General features: G+C 47.5%; 1 protein-coding gene across 1 annotated transcript in view; it reads left to right on the top strand.

Moving 5' to 3' along the window:
- The window catches only part of SYNJ2 (synaptojanin 2), a 151,818-nt gene that overhangs the window by 78,206 nt on the left and 53,169 nt on the right, over positions 1-20,443 (top strand). The window contains 5 exon segments of the mRNA XM_038767874.1: positions 9,084-9,180; positions 12,919-13,091; positions 16,372-16,453; positions 19,833-19,982; positions 20,136-20,301. Coding sequence (XP_038623802.1) covers positions 9,084-9,180; positions 12,919-13,091; positions 16,372-16,453; positions 19,833-19,982; positions 20,136-20,301 — 668 coding nt within the window.

Raw genomic sequence — 20,443 nt, 5'->3', positions numbered from 1 at the left:
TCCAAAATGGCACTGACCTGAAATTTCAGGGATTCTGAGATGGAGTACCAGCTACATGGAATTCTCCCTTAATTACTATACACATTAAATACTTTTTAAAAACCATAACTATACAGGAGAAATTCAATCTTAATAAAAAGCCACGGCTGTTTACGGAAGGGGCTTGCTTTTGAAACCTGAAAAGAATACTTACCAATAATAAAAAAAAAACGATAATTGAGGTGTTGGTTAAGCAACCTTAGTATGTGTCAAACACTGTTCTAAGCACTGGAGTAGATCCCAGATAATCAGGTCAGACACAGTCTTTGTCCCACGTGGGGCTCATAGTCTGAGAGAGGGAGAACGGGTATTTTATTCCCATCTTTACAGATGATGAAACGGAGGCACTGAGCAGTTAAGTGACGTGCCCAAGGTCACACAGCATGCAGATGTCATCAGCCTTTTGTGTTTTAGAGAGAGAGAGAGAGAGAGAGAGAGAGAGAGAGAGAGTGTGTGTGTGTGTGTGTGTGTGTGTGTGTGTGTGTGTGTGTGTGTGTGTAGCTGGGAAATGATTGACATCCCTTTACCTAACATCACAGAATTGGCATTGTTCAGGCCCCAAGGCTGGTTGAAAACTTTATCTAAATTCCTGTATAAAATTTGGCTGGACCCAGGAACATTAACCGGATTTGCTGCCACCATTAAGACCTCTTCTTTTGTGATTACTGGTAATAGAAAAGTTCAAGGTCACTGGAAAGGTGTATTTCAAATACCTGTTTTACCTGAAGTTTGATTGTAAATGCCATTTGCTCTACTAAAGCAATTTATTAGCCGACTTTTCCCATTTCTAATCTCGGCCTTTGTACTGGTGTGGGGGAATATTGGCAAGCATGGGAATGAGGTGGGTAGAGGACACTCAATGAAATTAATCACAGTAATGACTGATTTTTCCCTCCTAGGGGAAAACTCAAAGCTTTCTGTGGGTGTTTAAAGCACCACACTTACAACATGAACAAAGTAATCCCTTAGAGAAAATGGGTACTTAATTCAGAGTGTCATAAAGTCACATTATCACAATTTTGAGGTGAGTGGTATTGTCCATTGTATCTTCATTTTGGTCCAGAATGCTTTGGGTCAGACAAAGGACAAGCTGTCACCATGCTATGGCAGGTGTTTCTAACTCTCTTTGGTGTGACATTAGCTCAAGAATGGAATGTGAAGTCTTTTGGACATCTTTATTTCAAGGGTAGCTCAGTAGACTGTTTGTGGAAAGTACTGCCCACTGACCGTTTTTAATCATTATCATTTTAATTTATTTTGGCAATCTCTTGATGCCCAAGAGTCTGATGTTTAGGTTTAATTCATTTATTACTTGTGGGACTTTTGCTATGGGCCTACCTTTCTTGAGTTACATTTGAGGAAGTTTTCCTTGGGTAAGGCAGAGAATGGTCTGTAGTGGCCATTTGAACTTTCTAGAGCAATAACAATCTTTGCTTATTTCAGTGGGATTTCTCAAGATGAACTTGTTAGAGGAGTTTGAGACAGGTGGCAGGCTCAGGCTTATGGGAGTACTAAGCCATATGCCTTCCTTCTGCTTAGGCCAGAAGCCTGTCTCATCCCTCTTCATAATACTATGACTACCCTGATGTCTTTTAGGCAGAGAACAGACTGTTCTAAGCTGTTAAAGGCTCCAGGAGCTCCAGATATGACCTTGTGCTACAGAGATGTTGTAGAACGAAAATTGACAATGTGTGGCCTCAGAAAACTCCCAAGGTTCAGGTGGACAAGTGACTTCACTTCTTTGTCCCTCAGTTCCTTCATCTGTAAAATGGAGATTAAGATTATGAGCTCCACTTGGGACATGGACTTTGTCCAACTTGATTAGCTTGTATGTACCCCAGCGCTTAGTACAGTGCCTGGCACATAGTAAGCTCTTAACAAATACCATAAACAACAACAAATACCATTTTAAAAAATCCCCAAGAAACAAGGTGAGCAACTTAACGAAGCCAGCGAACAATCAATCAATCAATCAATCGTATTTATTGAGCGCTTACTATGTGCAGAGCACTGTACTAAGCGCTTGGGAAGTACAAATTGGCATCACATAGAGACAGTCCCTACCCAACAGTGGGCTCACAGTCTAAAAGGGGGAGACAGAGAACAGAACCAAACATACCAACAAAATAAAATAAGTAGGATAGAAATGTACAAGTAAAATAAATAAATAAATAAATTAATAGAGTAATAAATATGTACAACCATATATACATATATACAGGTGCTGTGGGGAAGGGAAGGAGGTAAGACGGGGGGATGGAGAGGGGGACGAGGGGGAGAGGAAAGAAGGGGCTCAGTCTGGGAAGGCCTCCTGGAGGAGGTGAGCTCTCAGCAGGGCCTTGAAGGGAGGAAGAGAGCTAGCTTGGCGGATGGGCAGAGGGAGGGCATTCCAGGCCCGGGGGATGACGTGGGCCGGGGGTCGACGGCGGGACAGGCGAGAGCGAGGTACAGTGAGGAGATTAGTGGTGGAGGAGCGGAGGGTGCGGGCTGGGCAGTAGAAGGAGAGAAGGGAGGTGAGGTAGGAGGGGGCGAGGTGATGGAGAGCCTTGAAGCCCAGGGTGAGGAGTTTCTGCCTGATGCGCAGATTGATCGGTAGCCATTGGAGGTTTTTGAGGAGGGGAGTAATATGTCCAGAGCGTTTCTGGACAAAGATAATCCGGGCAGCAGCATGAAGTATGGATTGAAGTGGAGAGAGACACGAGGATGGGAGATCAGAGAGAAGGCTGGTGCAGTAGTCCAGACGGGATAGGATGAGAGCTTGAATGAGCAGGGTAGCAGTTTGGATGGAGAGGAAAGGGCGGATCTTGGCAATGTTGTGGAGCTGAGACCGGCAGGTTTTGGTGACGGCTTGGATGTGAGGGGTGAATGAGAGAGCGGAGTCGAGGATGACACCAAGGTTGCGGGCTTGTGAGACGGGAAGGATGGTAGTACCGTCAACAGAGATGGGAAAGTCAGGGAGAGGACAAGGTTTGGGAGGGAAGACAAGGAGCTCAGTCTTCGACATGTTGAGCTTTAGGTGGCGGGCGGACATCCAGATGGAGATGTCCTGAAGGCAGGAGGAGATGCGAGCCTGGAGGGAGGGGGAGAGAGCAGGGGCAGAGATGTAGATCTGGGTGTCATCAGCGTAGAGATGATAGTTGAAGCCGTGGGAGCGAATGAGGTCACCAAGGGAGTGAGTGTATATTGAGAACAGAAGGGGACCAAGCACTGAACCTTGGGGAACCCCCACAGTAAGAGGATGGGAGGGGGAGGAGGAGCCTGCAAAAGAGACTGAGAAAGAACGACCGGAGAGATAAGAGGAGAACCAGGAGAGGACGGAGTCTGTGAAGCCAAGGTCAGATAACGTGTGGAGGAGAAGGGGGTGGTCCACAGTGTCAAAGGCAGCTGAGAGGTCGAGGAGGATTAGGACAGAGTATGAGCCGTTGGATTTGGCAAGCAGGAGGTCATTGGTGACCTTTGAGAGCGCAGTTTCCGTGGAATGAAGGGGACGGAAGCCAGACTGGAGGGGGTCGAGGAGAGAGTTGTTGTTGAGGAATTCTAGGCAGCGCGTGTAGACAACTCGTTCAAGGAGTTTGGAAAGGAATGGTAGGAGGGATATGGGACGATAACTAGAAGGTGAGGTGGGGTGAAGAGAGGGTTTTTTTAGGATGGGAGAGACATGGGCATGTTTGAAGGCAGAGGGGAAGGAACCAGTGGAGAGTGAGCAGTTGAAGATGGAAGTTAAGGAGGGGAGAAGGGATGGAGGGAGAGATTTCATAAGATGAGAGGGAATGGGGTCAGAAGCACAGGTGGCCGGAGTAGCACTTGAGAGGAGGGAGGAGAGTTCCTCTGAGGATACCGCTGGGAAGGATGGGAGAGTAGCAGAGAGTGTTGAGAGCCGGGGGGTTGGAGAAAGGGGGGAAGAGACTTTGGGGAGGTCGGACCTGATGGATTTAATTTTGTTAATGAAGTAGGAGGCCAGATCGTTGGGGGTGAGGGAAGGAGGAGGGGGAGGAACCGGGGGCCTGAGAAGGGAGTTGAATGTACGGAAGAGCTGGCGGGGGTGATGGGCATGGGTGTCAATAAGGGAGGAGAAATAGTTTTGTCTGGCAGAAGAGAGGGCTGAGTTAAGGCAGGAAAGGATAAACTTGAAGTGAACGAGGTTGGCATGGTGTTTAGACTTTCGCCAGCAGCGTTCGGCAGCTCGAGCATAAGAGCGAAGGAGGCGGACAGTGGCAGTGATCCAGGGCTGTGGGTTAGTGGTGCGAGAGCGGCGAAGGGAAAGGGGAGCGAGCGAGTCTAGCTGAGTAGAAAGGGTAGAGTTGAGAGCAGTAGTCTGATCATCAAGACTGGGTAGAGAGGAGAGGGCGGCGAGGTGGGGTGTGAGGCGCTCCGAAAGATGGGTGGGGTCCAGAGAGCGGAGATCTCTGTGAGGGAGTAATACGGATTTACAGGGGAAAGGAGTGTGAGTGAGGAGGCAGGTGAGAAGATTATGATCAGAGAGAGGGATCACAGAGTTGGTGAGGGTGGACACAGTGCAGCGGTAGGAGATGATGAGGTCGAGGGTATGACCAAGTTGGTGAGTGGGTGAGGTGGGGTGGAGGAAGAGGTTGGCAGCGTCAAGGAGAGATAGAAGGCGGGCGGCAGAGGAGTCGTTAGGGATATCCATGTGGATATTGAAGTCTCCGAGGATCAGAGTGGGCATGGAGAAGGAGAGAAGGAAAGTGAGGAAGGGGTCAAAGTCGTTAAAGAAGTCGAACACATGAATATGGCAAGAGGAAGTAGCTGAACCTTGCGATGAGGAGTCTTTTGGGGACTCATGCTTTCTCTGGGTCCTTGGGTTTGAAATTGAAGGCCTCTTGAAAAACATGTGGAACAGCAGCAACCGGGGAGCCAAGTCTGAACCGAACCGTGAACAACACTATTTACAATTTATCTTAACTTGGAGTGTTTGCTCCGTATTGGGTCCTGGCTACCTGTTCTTTGAATTCAGTCAAATCCCAGAATATCTGTTACTAGTCTAAGAAAGGAGCGTCTGCCATTATTATTTAAATGTTACTTTTTTTAAGGGAATTGTTCATCTAGAGCTAGATGATGTTAAAATGGGATGGGCAGATAACATGTTGGAGGGTGAGTAAAAAGTCCAAGTATTTTTGATCAGAAAAATGACCATTCAAAAGCAGGAGGAAATTCAGTTGGTGCATAAAAGAATTCAAGTTCCAGATAGGCTCAAGTTCAACAGAAAAAAAGTCCCGTGTAGCATAAACCACCAAAGCGTAATACCGTGTCCTTATTTAAAAAGGCAACTGGCAGTGGAATGTATTAATAGGCACATAGGACCCAAGAGCTGAGAAGCAATGCTTCTGGTAAAATAATAATATTAATTGTGGTATTGGTTAAAAATTTACCGTGTGCCAACCACTGTACTTCGCTCAAAAACAGTCTCCTTCCCACATGGGGCTCACAGTCTAAGTAGGAAGGAGAACAGAAACCCCATTTTACAGATGAGGCAGCTGAGGCACAGAGAAGTTAAGTGACTCTTGCACGGTCACACAGTAAACAAGTGATGGAGCTGGGATTAGAATCCAGGTCCTCTGGTGCCCAGGCTTGTGTTCTTTCCACTTGACCATGCTGCTCCTGTTCTTCAGAATATCAGCAGTGGTATTTATTGCACACCTCCTTTGTGCAGAGCACTGTACTAGGTCCTTGGGGAACACACAAAAGAAGATGCGATCTGTGCCCATGGAGGTCCCGGTCTTCAGAGACCCACACATTTTTGCCAGTGTGTTGTTCACCTTGGTGGAAGAGAATAGAGAGGACAAAAAGAGGACAAAACTGATAGAAAAGCAGCGTGGCTCAGTGGAAAGAGCCTGGGCTGGGGAGTCAGAGGTTATGGGTTCTAATCCTGGCTCCGCCACTTGTCAGCTGTGTGACTTTGGGCAAGTCACTTGACTTCTCTGTGCCTCAGTTAACTCATCTGTAAAATGGGGATTAAGACTGTGAGCCCCACGTGGGACAACCTGATCACGTTGGTTCCCCCCCAGCGCTTAAAACAGTGCTTTGCACATAGTAAGCGCTTAAGAAATCCCATCATTATTATTATTATGAAAGGAATGGAAAATGGGTCTTTGGAGGAAAGCTTAAAGGAATTGGGGTGGTAGCCAGGAGACACAGGGGTGACTCAAAATCAGTCTTCAGCTCAGTTCAGGATTTCTGGATGTCTGTGGCCAAGGACTCTCCCATCCTCCTAGGACTGAGTAGGTTGAAAAGGATTGAGGTTAGACTGCTTAGACTGTGAGCCCCATGTGAGTCCTAATTAGGTTGTATCTCCTCCAGCACTTAGTACATCATCATCATCATCATCATCAATCGTATTTATTGAGTGCTTACTGTGTGCAGAGCACTGTACTAAGCCCTTGGGAAAATACAGTACAACAAACAGTGACATTCCCTGCCCACAATGAGGTTACAGTCTTGCGGGTGGGGGGGTAAGCACTTAACAAATACTGATATCATTATGATGGTGATGATTATTCTTAATCATCATTATAATAGAAATGGAAAATTAGGAAGAATTTTCTTACTGCCATGGTAATAAAACCATGTCTGGGATCCCTAATGAGACTGCCAAGTTTCAATCCTTGGGGATTTCTAAAGAAAGAATAAACAACCCTGTTTCCTGGTTTGTCGGTCCCCTGCCTGGAAGAAATGAGGTGAACCAGATGACCTCCATGATTCCTTCCAGGATAGCGATAATAGGAAATATCACCTCTTAGAACCACATTGGTGATCAATTTTAAAATTATTTGGACTAAATCCCTGGTGACTAGACATGTTCTTTAAACATCCAGCAGAAAGTTTTAATGGAAAACCTCTGAAGTTCCTTTAACTTTGTGAGAAGCAGCTTGGCCTAGTGGAAGAAGCCCAGGCCTGGGAGTGAGAAGATTTGGGCTCTAATCACAGCTTTGCCACTTTTCCATTGTGGGACCTTGGTCAAGTCACTTAAATTCTTTGTTTCTCAGTTTCCTCACCTGTAAAATGGGGATTAAATACCTGTTTCCCCTTCTGTTTAGAGTGGGAGCCCCAGGTGGGACCTGATTAACTTGTATTTACCTCATTACTTAGTACAGCAGTGTGGCTCAGTGGAAAGAGTCCGGGCTTGGGAGTCAGAGGTCATGAGTTCTAATCCCGGCTCTGCTGCTTGTCAGCTGTGTGACTTTGGGCAAGTCACTTAACTTCTCTGTTCCACAGTTCCCTCATCTGTAAAATGGGGATTAAAACGGTGAGCCCCACGTGGGACAACCTGATAACCTTATATCCTCCCCAGCGCTTAGAACAGTGCTTTGCACATAGTAAGTGCTTAACAAATCCCATTATTATTATTATTATTATTATTATTACAGTACTCGGCACATAGTAAGGGCGTAATAAACAGCACAATTATTATTAACTTTGTCCTATAGAAAAGTGCACCTACCCAATAAGCTAATTTTTAATTAGTGCCTTAGACTTCGGAGAATGATTGTGGTTTCTTCTTGCTGTCTGCCAAGTAATGGGAAGTGCAGGCGACAGACTGCATTAGTGCTGGAAATTGTGGTAACCGTTGCTATTTTTACTGATCTCATGTGATGCTGAAACAAGCCAGGTAAAATAGAAATGTGAGCATAGAATGTTTAAGGCTTTGGTAAAATAAATTTCAGAGCAGATATTCCTTTTTCTGGATTCTTCAATTTCATTTACCCCCTTATGAAATGAAATAAACCCCAGTAAGTCTCCGGGAAGTAGTGTGGCCTGGTGGGAAGAGCACAGGTCTGGGAGTTAGGAGACCTGGGTTCTAGTCCTAGCTCCTCCACTTGTCTATTAGGTGGGCAACTTTGGGCAAGTCAGTTTAATTTCTCAGTGCCTCAGTTTTCTGTTCCGTAAAAGGGGGATTGGGCAGGGAATGTGTCTGTGATATTGTTGTGTTGTACTCTCCCAAGTGATTAGTAGACTGCTCTGCATGCAGTAAATGCTCAATAAACACAATTGATTGGTGGTTGGATTAAATACTTGTTTTCCCTTCCCCTTCATTCATTCAGTTGTATTTATCGAGCACTTACTGTGTGCAGAGCACTATACTAAGCACTTGGGAAAGTACAATTCAACAATAAGCAGACACATGGTCTGACCGTAGCAAGCTTACAGTCTAGAGGTGGGAGACAGACATTAATATAAATAAATAAATTACAGATATATACATAAGTGGGGCTGGGAGGGGGGAAGAACTAAGGGAGCAAGTCAGGGTGATGCAGAAGAGAGTGGGAGAAGAGGAAATGGGAGCTTAGTCAGGGAAGGCCTCCTGGGGGAGATGTGCCTTCAGTAAGGCTTTGAAGAAGAGTGAGAGTCATTGTCAATTGGATTTGAGGAGGGAGGGCCTTTCATGCCAGAGGCAGGATGCAGGTAAGGGGTCAATGATGAGATAGTTGAGATAGATTCACAGTGAGACCCTAATCTGTGAATGATCCGATTGTACTGTAGCGATCCCAGCTCTTAGCTCAGTGTTATACAGGAGGTGCTACAATTATTATTACTGAGTTTAATAGTCACTTGATACACTGGTTTGATCATTGAGGGCAACCCGCCTGGTGCACATAGTCACTTGCCTGCGGTGTGACCTTGGGCAAGTCAACTAATTTCTCTGTGCCACAGTGACCTCATTTGTAAAATGGGGATTCAGACCGTGAGCCCCATGTTGGGACATAGACTGCATCCCACCTGATCACCTTGTATCTGCCCCAGCGCTTAGTACAGCGCCTGGTACATAAGTGCTTAAAAATAATATTAAAATACCCCAGAAAGCCCTGTCGGCTCAGGTAAGCCAAGCATCATCGGGTGAAGGAAAAGAAGAGGTGTTGAACTCCTCTCTGCCTATGCTGGGGCTTTGGGGATGGCCTGCGCCCTGAGGCACTTGGGCATAAGAGTTCTAACTAAGAGGAATAATGAAATTTGCTCGCCCCCCCTCCCTCCTGGGCAGCCTTCTAGTATTTCCATTGGCTACATGGCATCATGTGCTGCTGCTGTTTCAGGCACATGATGCTTCTGAAAGAGCAGTATGGAAAGCAAGTGATCGTTAACCTGTTGGGAAGCAGAGGAGGAGAGGAGGTGCTCAACAGAGCCTTCAAGGTAAAAACTTTATTCCATCGTCACTGCTGGCTTCAGTCCTCCACTTCTCCTTCTTCAAACTGTGGGGGTAGGAGGGTGGAGGGGTTCTCAATTCAGGAGATGGTTTCATTTCTCCATTTTTCAGGTGGATTGCATCCCTAGAATAAGAAAAACCTTAGCTGGGATGGCGTCTTGTTGCTAACTCCCAAGAAATCTTTCTTTTTTTCCTCAAATTTGACCACCAGTTTCAGCTCTGAAGTTTTACCTGAGCTCAGAGAAGCCCAGGGGGCTCTTTTATGGTACAGAAATGCTTGTGCTCTGTCCACTGATTAGCAGAGTGGGTGACCCTGCATGCTCATGTGGCCGAACACTGTCAACCTAAGGTGTGGGGTAATGTAGAGTGGCCTAGTGGATAGACCACAGGCTTGGGAGTCAGAAGGATCTGGGTTCTAATCCCAGCTCCACCACTTGTCTGCTGCGTGACTCTGGGCAAGTCACTTCCCTTCTCTGAGACTCAGTCACCTCATCTATAAAATGGGGATTAATTCTGTGAGCCCTGGGTGGGACAGGGACTCAGTCCAACCAGCTTAATTTATATCTACCCCAACGCTTAGAACAGTACTTGGAACATACTAAGTACTTAACAAGTACCATAATTATTATTATTTTATTGTGGAGAGAATGCATTTCCTCCCCACCCCACAGCTGGTGAGGAGGTCACAGAGTCGGAGGGAAGGTCCTCAGAACTGTCTCCCCCTAAACTTATCCTCAAAATCAATATTTCCGGAAAAGGGAAACAACAGAACTCTGCCGTCCCCACAGACCCTGGTTTTGCGTGTCAGCCAACTTCACTTAGCCTCTTCGGTGCCTCTGCTTCTCCTCCCTTTACTATCTTCCATCTCCAGAAATTTTCAAATGTGGCATTTACCCTTCCACTCTCTCTGTCAGCTTAGCTAATTGACTATTACAGGTACCTTGGTTCTGTTAGAGGGCAATTAACACTGGCCTTTATTGTTTCCATCTCCTATTCACAGCAGTTCCTTCTCCCTGAGTGGTCCTCCTCTTCTCCCAAGCTCTCTTACCTGCTCGAAGCAAATTAAAGATGTCCATCTCCCCCGGCTCCCCTGTCTCCTTCTGAGTAGGCAAGGGGAGAAAACCTTGCTCTGAATGTGGTCTTTTGGGGGCTTTGTCACAACCAACTCTGCTTCCATACAGTAGAACAACTGCATTTGCTCAGGAATGAGGTGTCATTAATGTGCAACCCTTTGAAATGCTCCATATTTGTGCTGACCAAATCAATCACTGGTATTTATTGAGCTATTACTTTGTGCAGAGTACTGTTCTAAGCATTTGGGAGAGGCACAAAACAACAGAATCAGCAGGCACGTTCCCTGCCCATAATGAGGGTACAGTCTAAAGGAACGTGTAACTTACTACTGTCAGACAACTTTCGCATGCCCTCTGGGCCAAGGATTTATCAGCTCAAGAAACCAGCCAGGAGAGGGTGAGCCCCATGTGGGACAGGGACTGTGTCCAACCCTATTAACTTGTATCTACCCCGCTGCTTAGAACAGTGCTTGGCCCATAGTAAGCACTGAACAAGTACCATTACTATTATTATGCCCACCAAAAGCCAAGAAGTGGGTAGCACATTTGCCAAACTAGATGAAGGAAGTTGTTGTTTTTTTTATTTCCCCAGAGTCCCAGCTTTTAATTTGACCTTGGTGCCAGCCCAGGGTTCCAAGTGCCCACCCTGGTTTCTCTGCCAAACCGAGTTCCCTCTTATAGCTGGGCAGAGGCTCACCAGACCAATGACTCCTACCCAGCCTACTCCTTCCTACAGCCTTTTCAGGAACGAGAGCAGCAAACTCAAGCAGGATTTTTGGTGGGGGTGATTTTAAAATGAAACTCCAGAAACTTCTCCCTTGTGTGATTGGAAGATGAAATTTGACCTGGTATCCCCTAGACCGTAAGGTCATTATGACCAGAGCATGTGTCTACTGATTCTGTTGTTTTGGATGCTCCCAAACAGTACTGTGCTCTATGCATAATAAGCACTCAGTAAATGCCATGGATTTATTGATCCAGGAGGAACTGATTCTTTTTGCTGGGAATTTTGGGCTGCTCAGGTGAATGTGCAGCTGATGCTGTGGACTTTTGGGATTGTTCCAGAAGCCATGGGGGGCAGCCTTTCCCACTGTACTCCACCATAATCTAGAGATAGGGGGCAGGGGAGCCGTGCTTCCCCAGAAGCTGCCTTTATCTTGGCTACTCCGGGGCAAGGATAGGGTGTTTGAAGGAAAAGGCAAACAAAGAGAAAGGGGGCTTGCTTCTTTCCTGCAGCCATATTCCTGGGAGAGAGGCGCTGAGGCACAACAAAAATGGCAACGATGTTGTAATTGGACATTGTTTTTGTGCATGTGCAGCAGTGATCTCCCCCATCCATGAAGACTATGAAACAAGTGGATAGAGGGTGGGCCTGGGAGTCAGAAGGATCTGGGTTCTAATCCCGGCTCCCCCACTTGACTGTTGTGTGACCTTGGGCAAGTCACTTCACTTCTTCTGTGCCTCAGTTCCTCATCTGGAAAATAGGGATTGAGACTGTGTTCCATGTGGGGCATGGACAGTGTCCAATCTGATACAAGATATTGTATCTACCCCAGCACTTAGAACAGTGCCTAGCACAAAGTAAGTGCTTAACAAATCAATCAGTATTTATTGAGTTCTTACTGTGTCAGTCATATTTATTGAATGCTTACTATGTGCAAGAAGTGCTTGGGATGGTACAGTATAGCAATAAACAGACACATTCCCTGACCACAATGAGCTTATAGTCTAGAGGGGGAGACAGACATTAATATTGTGTGCAGAGTACTGTACTAAACAGTTGTGAGAGAACAATATACCAATATGACAGAGTTGGTAGGCACATTCCTTGCCCACAATGAGCTTACAGTCTAGAGGTTCGTACCAAATACTGTTAAGGAAACAGCAACCAAAAACCAGGAGAACGGAGCGGGGATTGGTCTGAGGTGTCTGGTCTTAATGTTTGTATTTTTTGACTCCTTGCCCTGGTGGGATGGAGTCAGGGCCCACTGGTCACCCCAAGCCTCTTGGTTGCCATGCTGCCAAGCGTGTCTCTCAGAAAATTCTGCAGGACACACAGATGTGTTACATCAGGATGCTGCTCTTGCCTTCCTCATCAGTTGGGACAAAGATGGTCATCAGGGAAGCATCTAGAGTATCACAGGCCTCTGGGATGGAGCTTCGGCTCCCAGGAGATTGGAGGAATTGGGCTGTAACCCCATCCGACCTCACTGATCATTGTCTGGAGAGCTGATCAGTTAATCAGTTAGTGGTATTTAAGTGCTAACTATGTGCAGAGCACTGTACTAAGCACTTGGGAGAGAACAACATAGTTGATAGACATGTTCCCTGCCCACTACAAGCTTACCGTCTAGAGGTTAATGAGGGAAGTCCCACATCTGTTACATATTAAGCTTTTAATTTGCCATACAAAGCTCCATGTCTTTTTTTTTTCCCAGGCAATATACCCTCTGGAGAGTTTTTCTCTTCTGTGCTTCATTTCCAAATGCTGGGCTGATAATCTAGCTCACCTGCCACTTCCTTTGATACTAACCCTGACCCCAGCCTCATGGTTTACCCAGGTGAATTTGGATTTTCAGAAGTTTGCAGTCATCTCTGTTATCTCTTCTCTCTTACCCTACCCCCCCTCCTCCATCCCCCTTCTCTCCTTAGAAATTGCTGTGGGCCTCTCTCCATGCCGCCGACACACCAATGATCAACTTCGACCTCCATCAGTTTGCCAAAGGAGGGAAGATAGAGAAACTGGAGAATCTGCTGAGGCCCCAGTTAAAGTTGCACTGGGACGAGTTCGACATTTTTGTAAAGGGCAAGACTTTAAGCCCACAGTGAGTTCCCCACTGGTTGTTCCTTTCTCATTCAGTCTTATCTATTCATTCATTCATTCAGTCGTATTTATTGAGTGCTTACTGTGTGCAGAGCACTATACTAAGTGCTTGGGAGAGCACAGTGTAACAATAAAAGATACATTCCCGTCTACCACAAACTTACAGTGTAGCTCATACTACATTGAGGTTCCATTTCCTCCGCGCTCAACTCTACCCTTTCAGCTCAGCTAGACTCACTCGCTCCCCTTTCCCTTCGCAGCTCTTGTACCACTAACCCACAGCCCTGGATCACTGCCACTGTCTGCCTCCTTTGCTCTTATGCTCGAGCTGCCGAACGCTGCTGGCGAAAGTCTAAACACCATGCCAACCTCGTTCACTTCAAGTTTATCCTTTCCTGCCTTAACTCAGCCCTCTTCTCTGCCAGACAAAACTATTTCTCCTCCCTTATTGACACCCATGCCCATCATCCCCGTCAGCTCTTCCATACATTCAACTCCCTTCTCAGGCCCCCAGTTCCTCCCCCTCCTCCTTCCCTCACCCCCAACGATCTGGCCTCCTACTTCATTAATAAAATTAAATCCATCAGGTCCGACCTCCCCAAAGTCACTCCCCCACCTTCTCCAACCCCCTGGCTCTCAACACTCTCTGCTACTCTCCCATCCTTCCCAGCAGTATCCTCAGAGGAGCTCTCCTCCCTCCTCTCAAGTGCTACTCTGGCCACCTGTGCTTCTGACCCCATTCCCTCTCATCTCATGAAACCTCTCGCTCCATCCCTTCTCCCCTCCTTAACTTCCATCTTCAACCTCTCACTCTCCACTGGTTCCTTCCCCTCTGCCTTCAAACATGCCCATGTCTCTCCCATCCTAAAAAAACCCTCTCTTGACCCCACCTCACCTTCTAGTTATCGCCCCATCTCCCTCCTACCATTCCTTTCCAAACTCCTTGAACGAGTTATCTACACGCGCTGCCTCAAATTCCTCAACACCAACTCTCTCCTCGACCCCCTCCAGTCTGGCTTCCGTCCCCTACATTCCACAGAAACTGCCCTCTCAAAGGTCACCAATGACATCCTGCTTGCCAAATCCAACGGCTCATACTCTGTCCTAATCCTCTTCGACCTCTCAGCTGCCTTCGACACTGTGGACCACCCCCTTCTCCTCAACACGCTATCCAGCCTTGGCTTCACAGACTCCATCCTCTCCTGGTTCTCCTCTTATCTCTCCGGTCGTTCATTCTCAGTCTCTTTTGCAGGCTCCTCCTCCCCCTCCCATCCTCTTACTGCGGGGGTTCCTCAAGGTTCAGTTCTTGGTCCCCTTCTGTTCTAGGTCTACACTCACTCCCTTGGTGGCCTCATTCGCTCCCACGGCTTCAACTATCATCTCTACGCTGATGACACCCAAATCAACATCTCTGCCCCTGCTCTCTCCCCCTCCCTCCAGGCTCGCATCTCCTCCTGCCTTCAGGACATCTCCATCTGGATGTCTGCCCGCCACCTAAAACTCAACATGTCCAAGACTGAACTCCTTGTCTTCCCTCCCAAACCCTGCCCTCTCCCTGACTTTCCCATCACTGTTGATGGAACTACCATCCTTCCCGTCTCACAAGCCTGCAACCTTGGTGTCATCCTTGACTACGCTCTCTCATTCACCCCTCACATCCAAGCCATCACCAAAACCTGCCGGTCTCAGCTCCACAACATTGCCAAGATCCGTCCTTTCCTCTCCATCCAGACCGCAACCCTGCTCGTTCAAGCTCTCATCCTATCCCATCTGGACTACTGCATCAGCCTCCTCTCTGATCTCCCATCCTCATGTCTCTCCCCACTTCAATCCATACTCCACGCTGCTGCCCGGATTGTCTTTGTCCAGAAACACTCTGGGCATGTTATTTCCCTCTTCAAAAATCTCCAGTGGCTACCAGTCAACCTGCGCATCAAGCAGAAACTCTTCACCCTCGGCTTCAAGGCTCTCCATCACCTCGCCCCCTCCTACCTTACCTCCCTTCTCTCCTTCTACAGCCCAGCCCGCACCCTCAGGTCCTCTGCAGCTAATCTCCTCACCGTGCCTCGTTCTCGTCTGTCCACCGTCGACCCCCGGCCCACATCATCCCCCTGGGCTGGTATGCCCTCCCTCCCAACATCCGCCAAGCTAGCTCTCTTCCTCCCTTCAAGGCCCTACTGAGAGCTCACCTCCTCCAGGAGGCTCCAGGAGGCCTTCCCAGACTGAACCCCCTCCTTCCTCTCCCCCTTGTCCCCGTCTCCATCTCCCCCATCTTACCTCCTTCCCTTCCCCACAGCACCTGTATGTATGTATATATGTTTGTACATATTTATTACTCTATTTATTTACTTGTACACATCTATTCTATTTATTTTATTTTGTTAATATGTTTGGTTTTGTTCTCTGTCTCCCCCTTCTAGACTGTGAGCCCACTGTTGGGTAGCAACTGTCTCTATATGTTGCCAACTTGTACTTCCCAAGCGCTTAGTACAGTGCTCTGCACACAGTAAGCGCTCAATAAATACGATTGATTGATTGATTGAAGATGATTTTTGTTCAGCTAGCCCCCAGAGTATTAGGGCTCTTGATTGTTTTGGTTTGCTAGGCCATTTGCTATAGACTGTAAGCTTGTTGTGGGCAGGGAACATGAATAGTGACTCTGTTGCTTTGTACTCTCTCGAGTGCTTAGTACAGTGCTCTGCCATTGGTGGATTGATTTGCTCCAGAGGTAATTTTTTTCTCTTTGCAAGGCATTGCAAGTGTTTAGAGTCCCAGAGTAACTGATATCAGGAGTATGGAGAAGGTATTTCCTCTCATGTCTTTGGTTGAGATTGCCATTTTTGGTTTTGTTTTGCAAATGCTGTGTGTTCATTCAGTCGTATTTATTGAGTACATAAGCACTTGGAAGAGTCCAATATAACAATAACCAGACACATTCTCTGCCCATGATGAGCTTACAGTCTAGAGGGAGAGACAGCAATCTGTCTGTCCCCAGAATTGCTTTCTTCGTGGCAGGACATAACAGCCTAGAGAGTACTGCCCATTAGATCAAAGCCTTGGTCTGGGAGTAAGTCAGTCAGTTGTATTTATTGAGCACTGACTGTGTGCAGAACACTGTACTAAGAGCTTGGGAGAGTGCAGTAAAACAATAACAACAGTAAGGAGGGATGCAAATCAAAGTAATGGCTACATACGGAGTGTCTATAAGCATGTCATCGATCACCACTAGAAACGGGCTTATCATGATCTGTTTGCCTATCTGTTGTCATCATTTCCTGAAGTTTTCAGACAGGAACCCTGCGAATGAACTGCCTTGACTGTCTGGACCGAACCAACAGCGTGCAGAGCTTCATTGGGCTTGAGGTCAGTCCGCTGAGGGCAACAGGGCTCTTTGAGCCCATTGGCTCCGGCATCCAGAGGCAGCTGATAACGGCCACTGTGGAAACCAGGTCTCCGCCGGTCATCCGGATTGAAGTCTTCAGATCGTAAGCTTGTTGTGGGCAGGGAACGTGTCTACTGACTCTGCTGTAGAGAACTCTTCCAAGTGCTTAGCAAAGTGCCCTGCACACAGTAAGTGTTCAATGCATACCATTGGTTGATTGCATCAAACTCTCCCAAGCTCTCAGTACGGTGCTTTGCACCCTGTAAGTGCTCAGTAAATACAACTGAGTGCGTGATTGATTGAATCTTTGGGATGGTTGCAAAGTATTGGAACGAGGAGGGGCGGCATTGTTTAGGGCTGGCTGGTACCTCGGTTGCCCCGGTCTAGTGGAAGAGCCCTGTCGCAATTTGTGTCTTGGAATCCCTTCTCTCCCCAGGGGTGACTGGTGGACTGTGCTCTTGGAATTACAATTGGAACTGTGGCTCATATATATATATATATATATATATTTGGTATTTATTAAGCACTTACTATGTGCCATCCACTGTTTTAAGCACTAGGGTAGATACAGGCTCATCCGGTTGGACATAGTCCCTGTCCCACTTGGGGCTCACAGTCTTCATCCCCATTTTACAGATGAGGGAACTGAGGCACAGAGAAGTGAAATGACTTGCCCAAGGTCACACATGTGGGTGAGGAGAAGAGGCATGCTGGAGGAATAGACTCTATTCAAGACTGGGAATTTGAAGAACTGAGTTCTCCTACCTCTGCCACCAACCCACTTAGCGGTTTTGGGCAACTTGGTGGACCTAATAAAAATAATGATAACTGCTTAGTGCTTAGAACAGTGCTTGGCACATAGTAAGCCCATAACAAATGCCATCATTATTATTAAGATGTCTGGTAGGCATTTACTGTATGCCAAGCACTGTGTTTAGCACTGAGGAGGGTACAAGATAATCAAATCAGACATTGTTCCTGGGCCACATGGCACTTACTTTCTTAGTGGGAAGAACAGATAATGAGTCCCCACTTTGCCAGTGAAGAAAGTGACTCACCCAAGGTCCCACAACAGACAAGTGGCAGAGCCTGGATTAGAACCCAGGTCTCCTGAGTCCCAGCCCTGTGTTCTCTCCATTTCCCTGTATGCACCTCTGTCTGGATCTCTAGACTGTCTCTGGACCAACATCTTGTCTGAAAAGTGGAAACCATGGAAATGTTGCCCCTGGTACTGGTAGCACCCCGGGCCAAGGCCCCCCCGAGAGGAATCACTGCCCCAGCCAACCAGGACCACCTTAACTCTTAATCCTGGGACCTAATGTCATGGTGGAGCAGGTGGGCCTCTTGCCACTGCCCACAACGATTGGCCCCAGAAGTAGTGGGGAGAAGCAGCGTGGCCTAGAGGATAGAGCATGGGCCTGGGAGTCAGAAGGACCTGGCTTCTAATCCTGGCTCTGCCACTCTGCTGTGTGATATTTGGGCAAGTCACTTCACTTTTCTGGTACTCAGTCACCTCATCTGTAAAATGAGGATTAATTCTGTGAGCCCCATTTGGGACATGGACTGTTCCAAACTAATTAACTTGTGTCTACACCAATGCTTAGAACAGTGCTTGGCACATTGAAATCGCCTAACAAATACCATAAAAAAAGTAGGGGATTCTCCAAACCGCTGGTAACCCAATGGTTCCAGTTGAGCCCTGACAACTCTGCTAGTACAGATTTAGCTCCAGATGATGCCCCGGTGCACCAGGAGCCTAACCTACCCTCTGCAGGAGCACTGATTTCTCCCCCTTAAGGGTGACCAATCTGTCAAGGGCCCCAACCAATCAATCAGTGGTATTTATTGAACACTGTATGAAGCACTTGGGAGAGTACAAAGCAGCAGAATTAGCAGACATGTTCCTTGCCCATAACGAGCTTTTGAGAAGCACAGGGAAGCAGCATGATCTAGTGGAAAGAAAATGGACTTGGAACTCAGAAGACCTGGGTTCTAATCCCACCTCTGCCACTTGTATGCTGGATGACCTTGGGCAAATTACTTCACTTCTCTGTTTCTCAGTTCCCACATCTGTAAAATGGGAATTAAGACTGTAAGCCCCATGTGGGACAGCAACTGTTTCCAAACTGATTACCTTGCATCTACCCCAGGCTTAGAACAGTGCTTAGCACATAGTAAGTGCTTAACAAATACCACTATTGTTATTATTATTACATCCGAGGTCACATTGGACTTGAAGAGATGGCCATTTGAATGGCCGGCTCACCTAGAGACTGGCCGCCACCTGAACACATCTCTCTGGTGGGCTATATGTCGATAATAATAGTAATAATTGTGGCGTTTGTTAAGTGCTTACTAAATGCTGGAGTGGATACCAGCAAATCGGGTTGGACACAGTCCCTGTTCATTCATTCATTCATTCAATCATATTTATTGAGTGCTTACTGTGTGCAGAGCACTGTACTAAGCGCTTGGGAAGTGCAAGTTGGCAACATATAGAGACGGTCCCTACCCAACAGTGGGCTCACAGTCTAGAAGGGGGAGACAGAGAACAAAACAAAACATATTAACAAAATAAAATGAATAGAATAAATATGTACAAATAAAATAGAGTAATAAATACGTACAAACATATATACATATATACAGGTGCTGTGGGGAGGGTAAGGAGGTAAGGCGGGGGGACGGAGAGAGGGAGAAGGGGGAGAGGAAGGAGGGGGTTCAGTCTGGGAAGGCCTCCTAGAGGAGTTGAGCTCTCAGTAGGGCCTTGAAGGGAGGAAGAGAGCTAGCTTGGCGGATGTGGGGAGGGAGGGCATTCCAGGCCAGGGGGATGATGTGGGCCGTGGGTCGATGGCGGGACAGGTGAGAATGAGGCACGGTGAAGAGATTAGCAGCAGAGGAGCAGAGGGTGTGGGCTGGGCTGTGTAGAAAGAGAGAAGGGAGGTGAGGTAGGAGGGGGCGAGGTGATGGAGAGCCTTGAAGCCGAGGGTGAGGAGTTTCTGCCTGATGTGTAGGTTGATTGGTAGCCACTGGAGATTTTTGAGGAGGGGAGTAACATTCCCAGAGTGTTTCTGGACAAAGACAATCCGGGCAGTGGCGTGAAGTATGGATTGAAGTGGGAGAGACAGGAGGATGGGAGATCGGAGAGGAGGCTGATACAGTAATCCAGACCCATGTGAGGCTCACAGTCTCAATCCCATTTTACTGATGAGGTAACTGAGGCCCAGAGAAGTGAATTGAATCGCCCAAGGTCTCACAGCAGAAAAGTAGCAGAGCTGGGATTAGAACCCATGACCTTTTGACTCGTAGGCCCATTTAATGAGGATGGGAAATGACATGCCCTTTTTACTTGTGATCCAGGTTCTGCATATTCAGCTAGAGAGCCTGGGCCTGGATTCGAAGCCCATAGTTGAGCGCTTTGTGGAATTCTACAAGGTCATGTGGTCTTTCAATGGGCACAACTTGAGCAAAGTGTTCACCGGCAGCCGGGCCCTGGAAGGAAAGGCCAAGGTAGGATGGGGAGGACTGACCTTCCGGGAGAGGTCACTGCTCTTTCCCATGCCCTTTCCCATCCCCATCCCCTCCCCACCCTTCTCTCCCACCCCCACCCTCCTTCAGCTCCTGGCCACCCCATCACCCAAACCTTGCGGGTATTTGCTGCAGGTGGGGAAGCTCAAGGATGGAGCCCGGTCTATGTCTCGCACGATCCAATCCAACTTCTTCGATGGAGTGAAGCAGGAGGCCATTAGGCTGCTGCTGGTGGGAGATGTCTACAGTGAGGAGTATGCGGACAAGGGAAGGATGCTGGTGGACAGCTCGGCCCTGCTAGGTAGGTGTCTGCTGCGTAGCCCGCCCTCTCTCCCCAGAACCTGGGGTTTTGGGCCCAGTAGCCACAGGGCTCTTCTAGAGTGTTGAGAAGTTGCAGTTCAGGCCTCATCTCCAATGGCTGGGATTCCTGCACTATTCTTAGC

This window comes from Tachyglossus aculeatus, chromosome 2 (assembly GCF_015852505.1).
Source record: "Tachyglossus aculeatus isolate mTacAcu1 chromosome 2, mTacAcu1.pri, whole genome shotgun sequence".
Lineage (NCBI taxonomy): Eukaryota > Metazoa > Chordata > Mammalia > Monotremata > Tachyglossidae > Tachyglossus > Tachyglossus aculeatus.
Note: the sequence above shows the minus strand (reverse complement) of the source record. Positions and strands in the feature narration are given on the sequence as shown.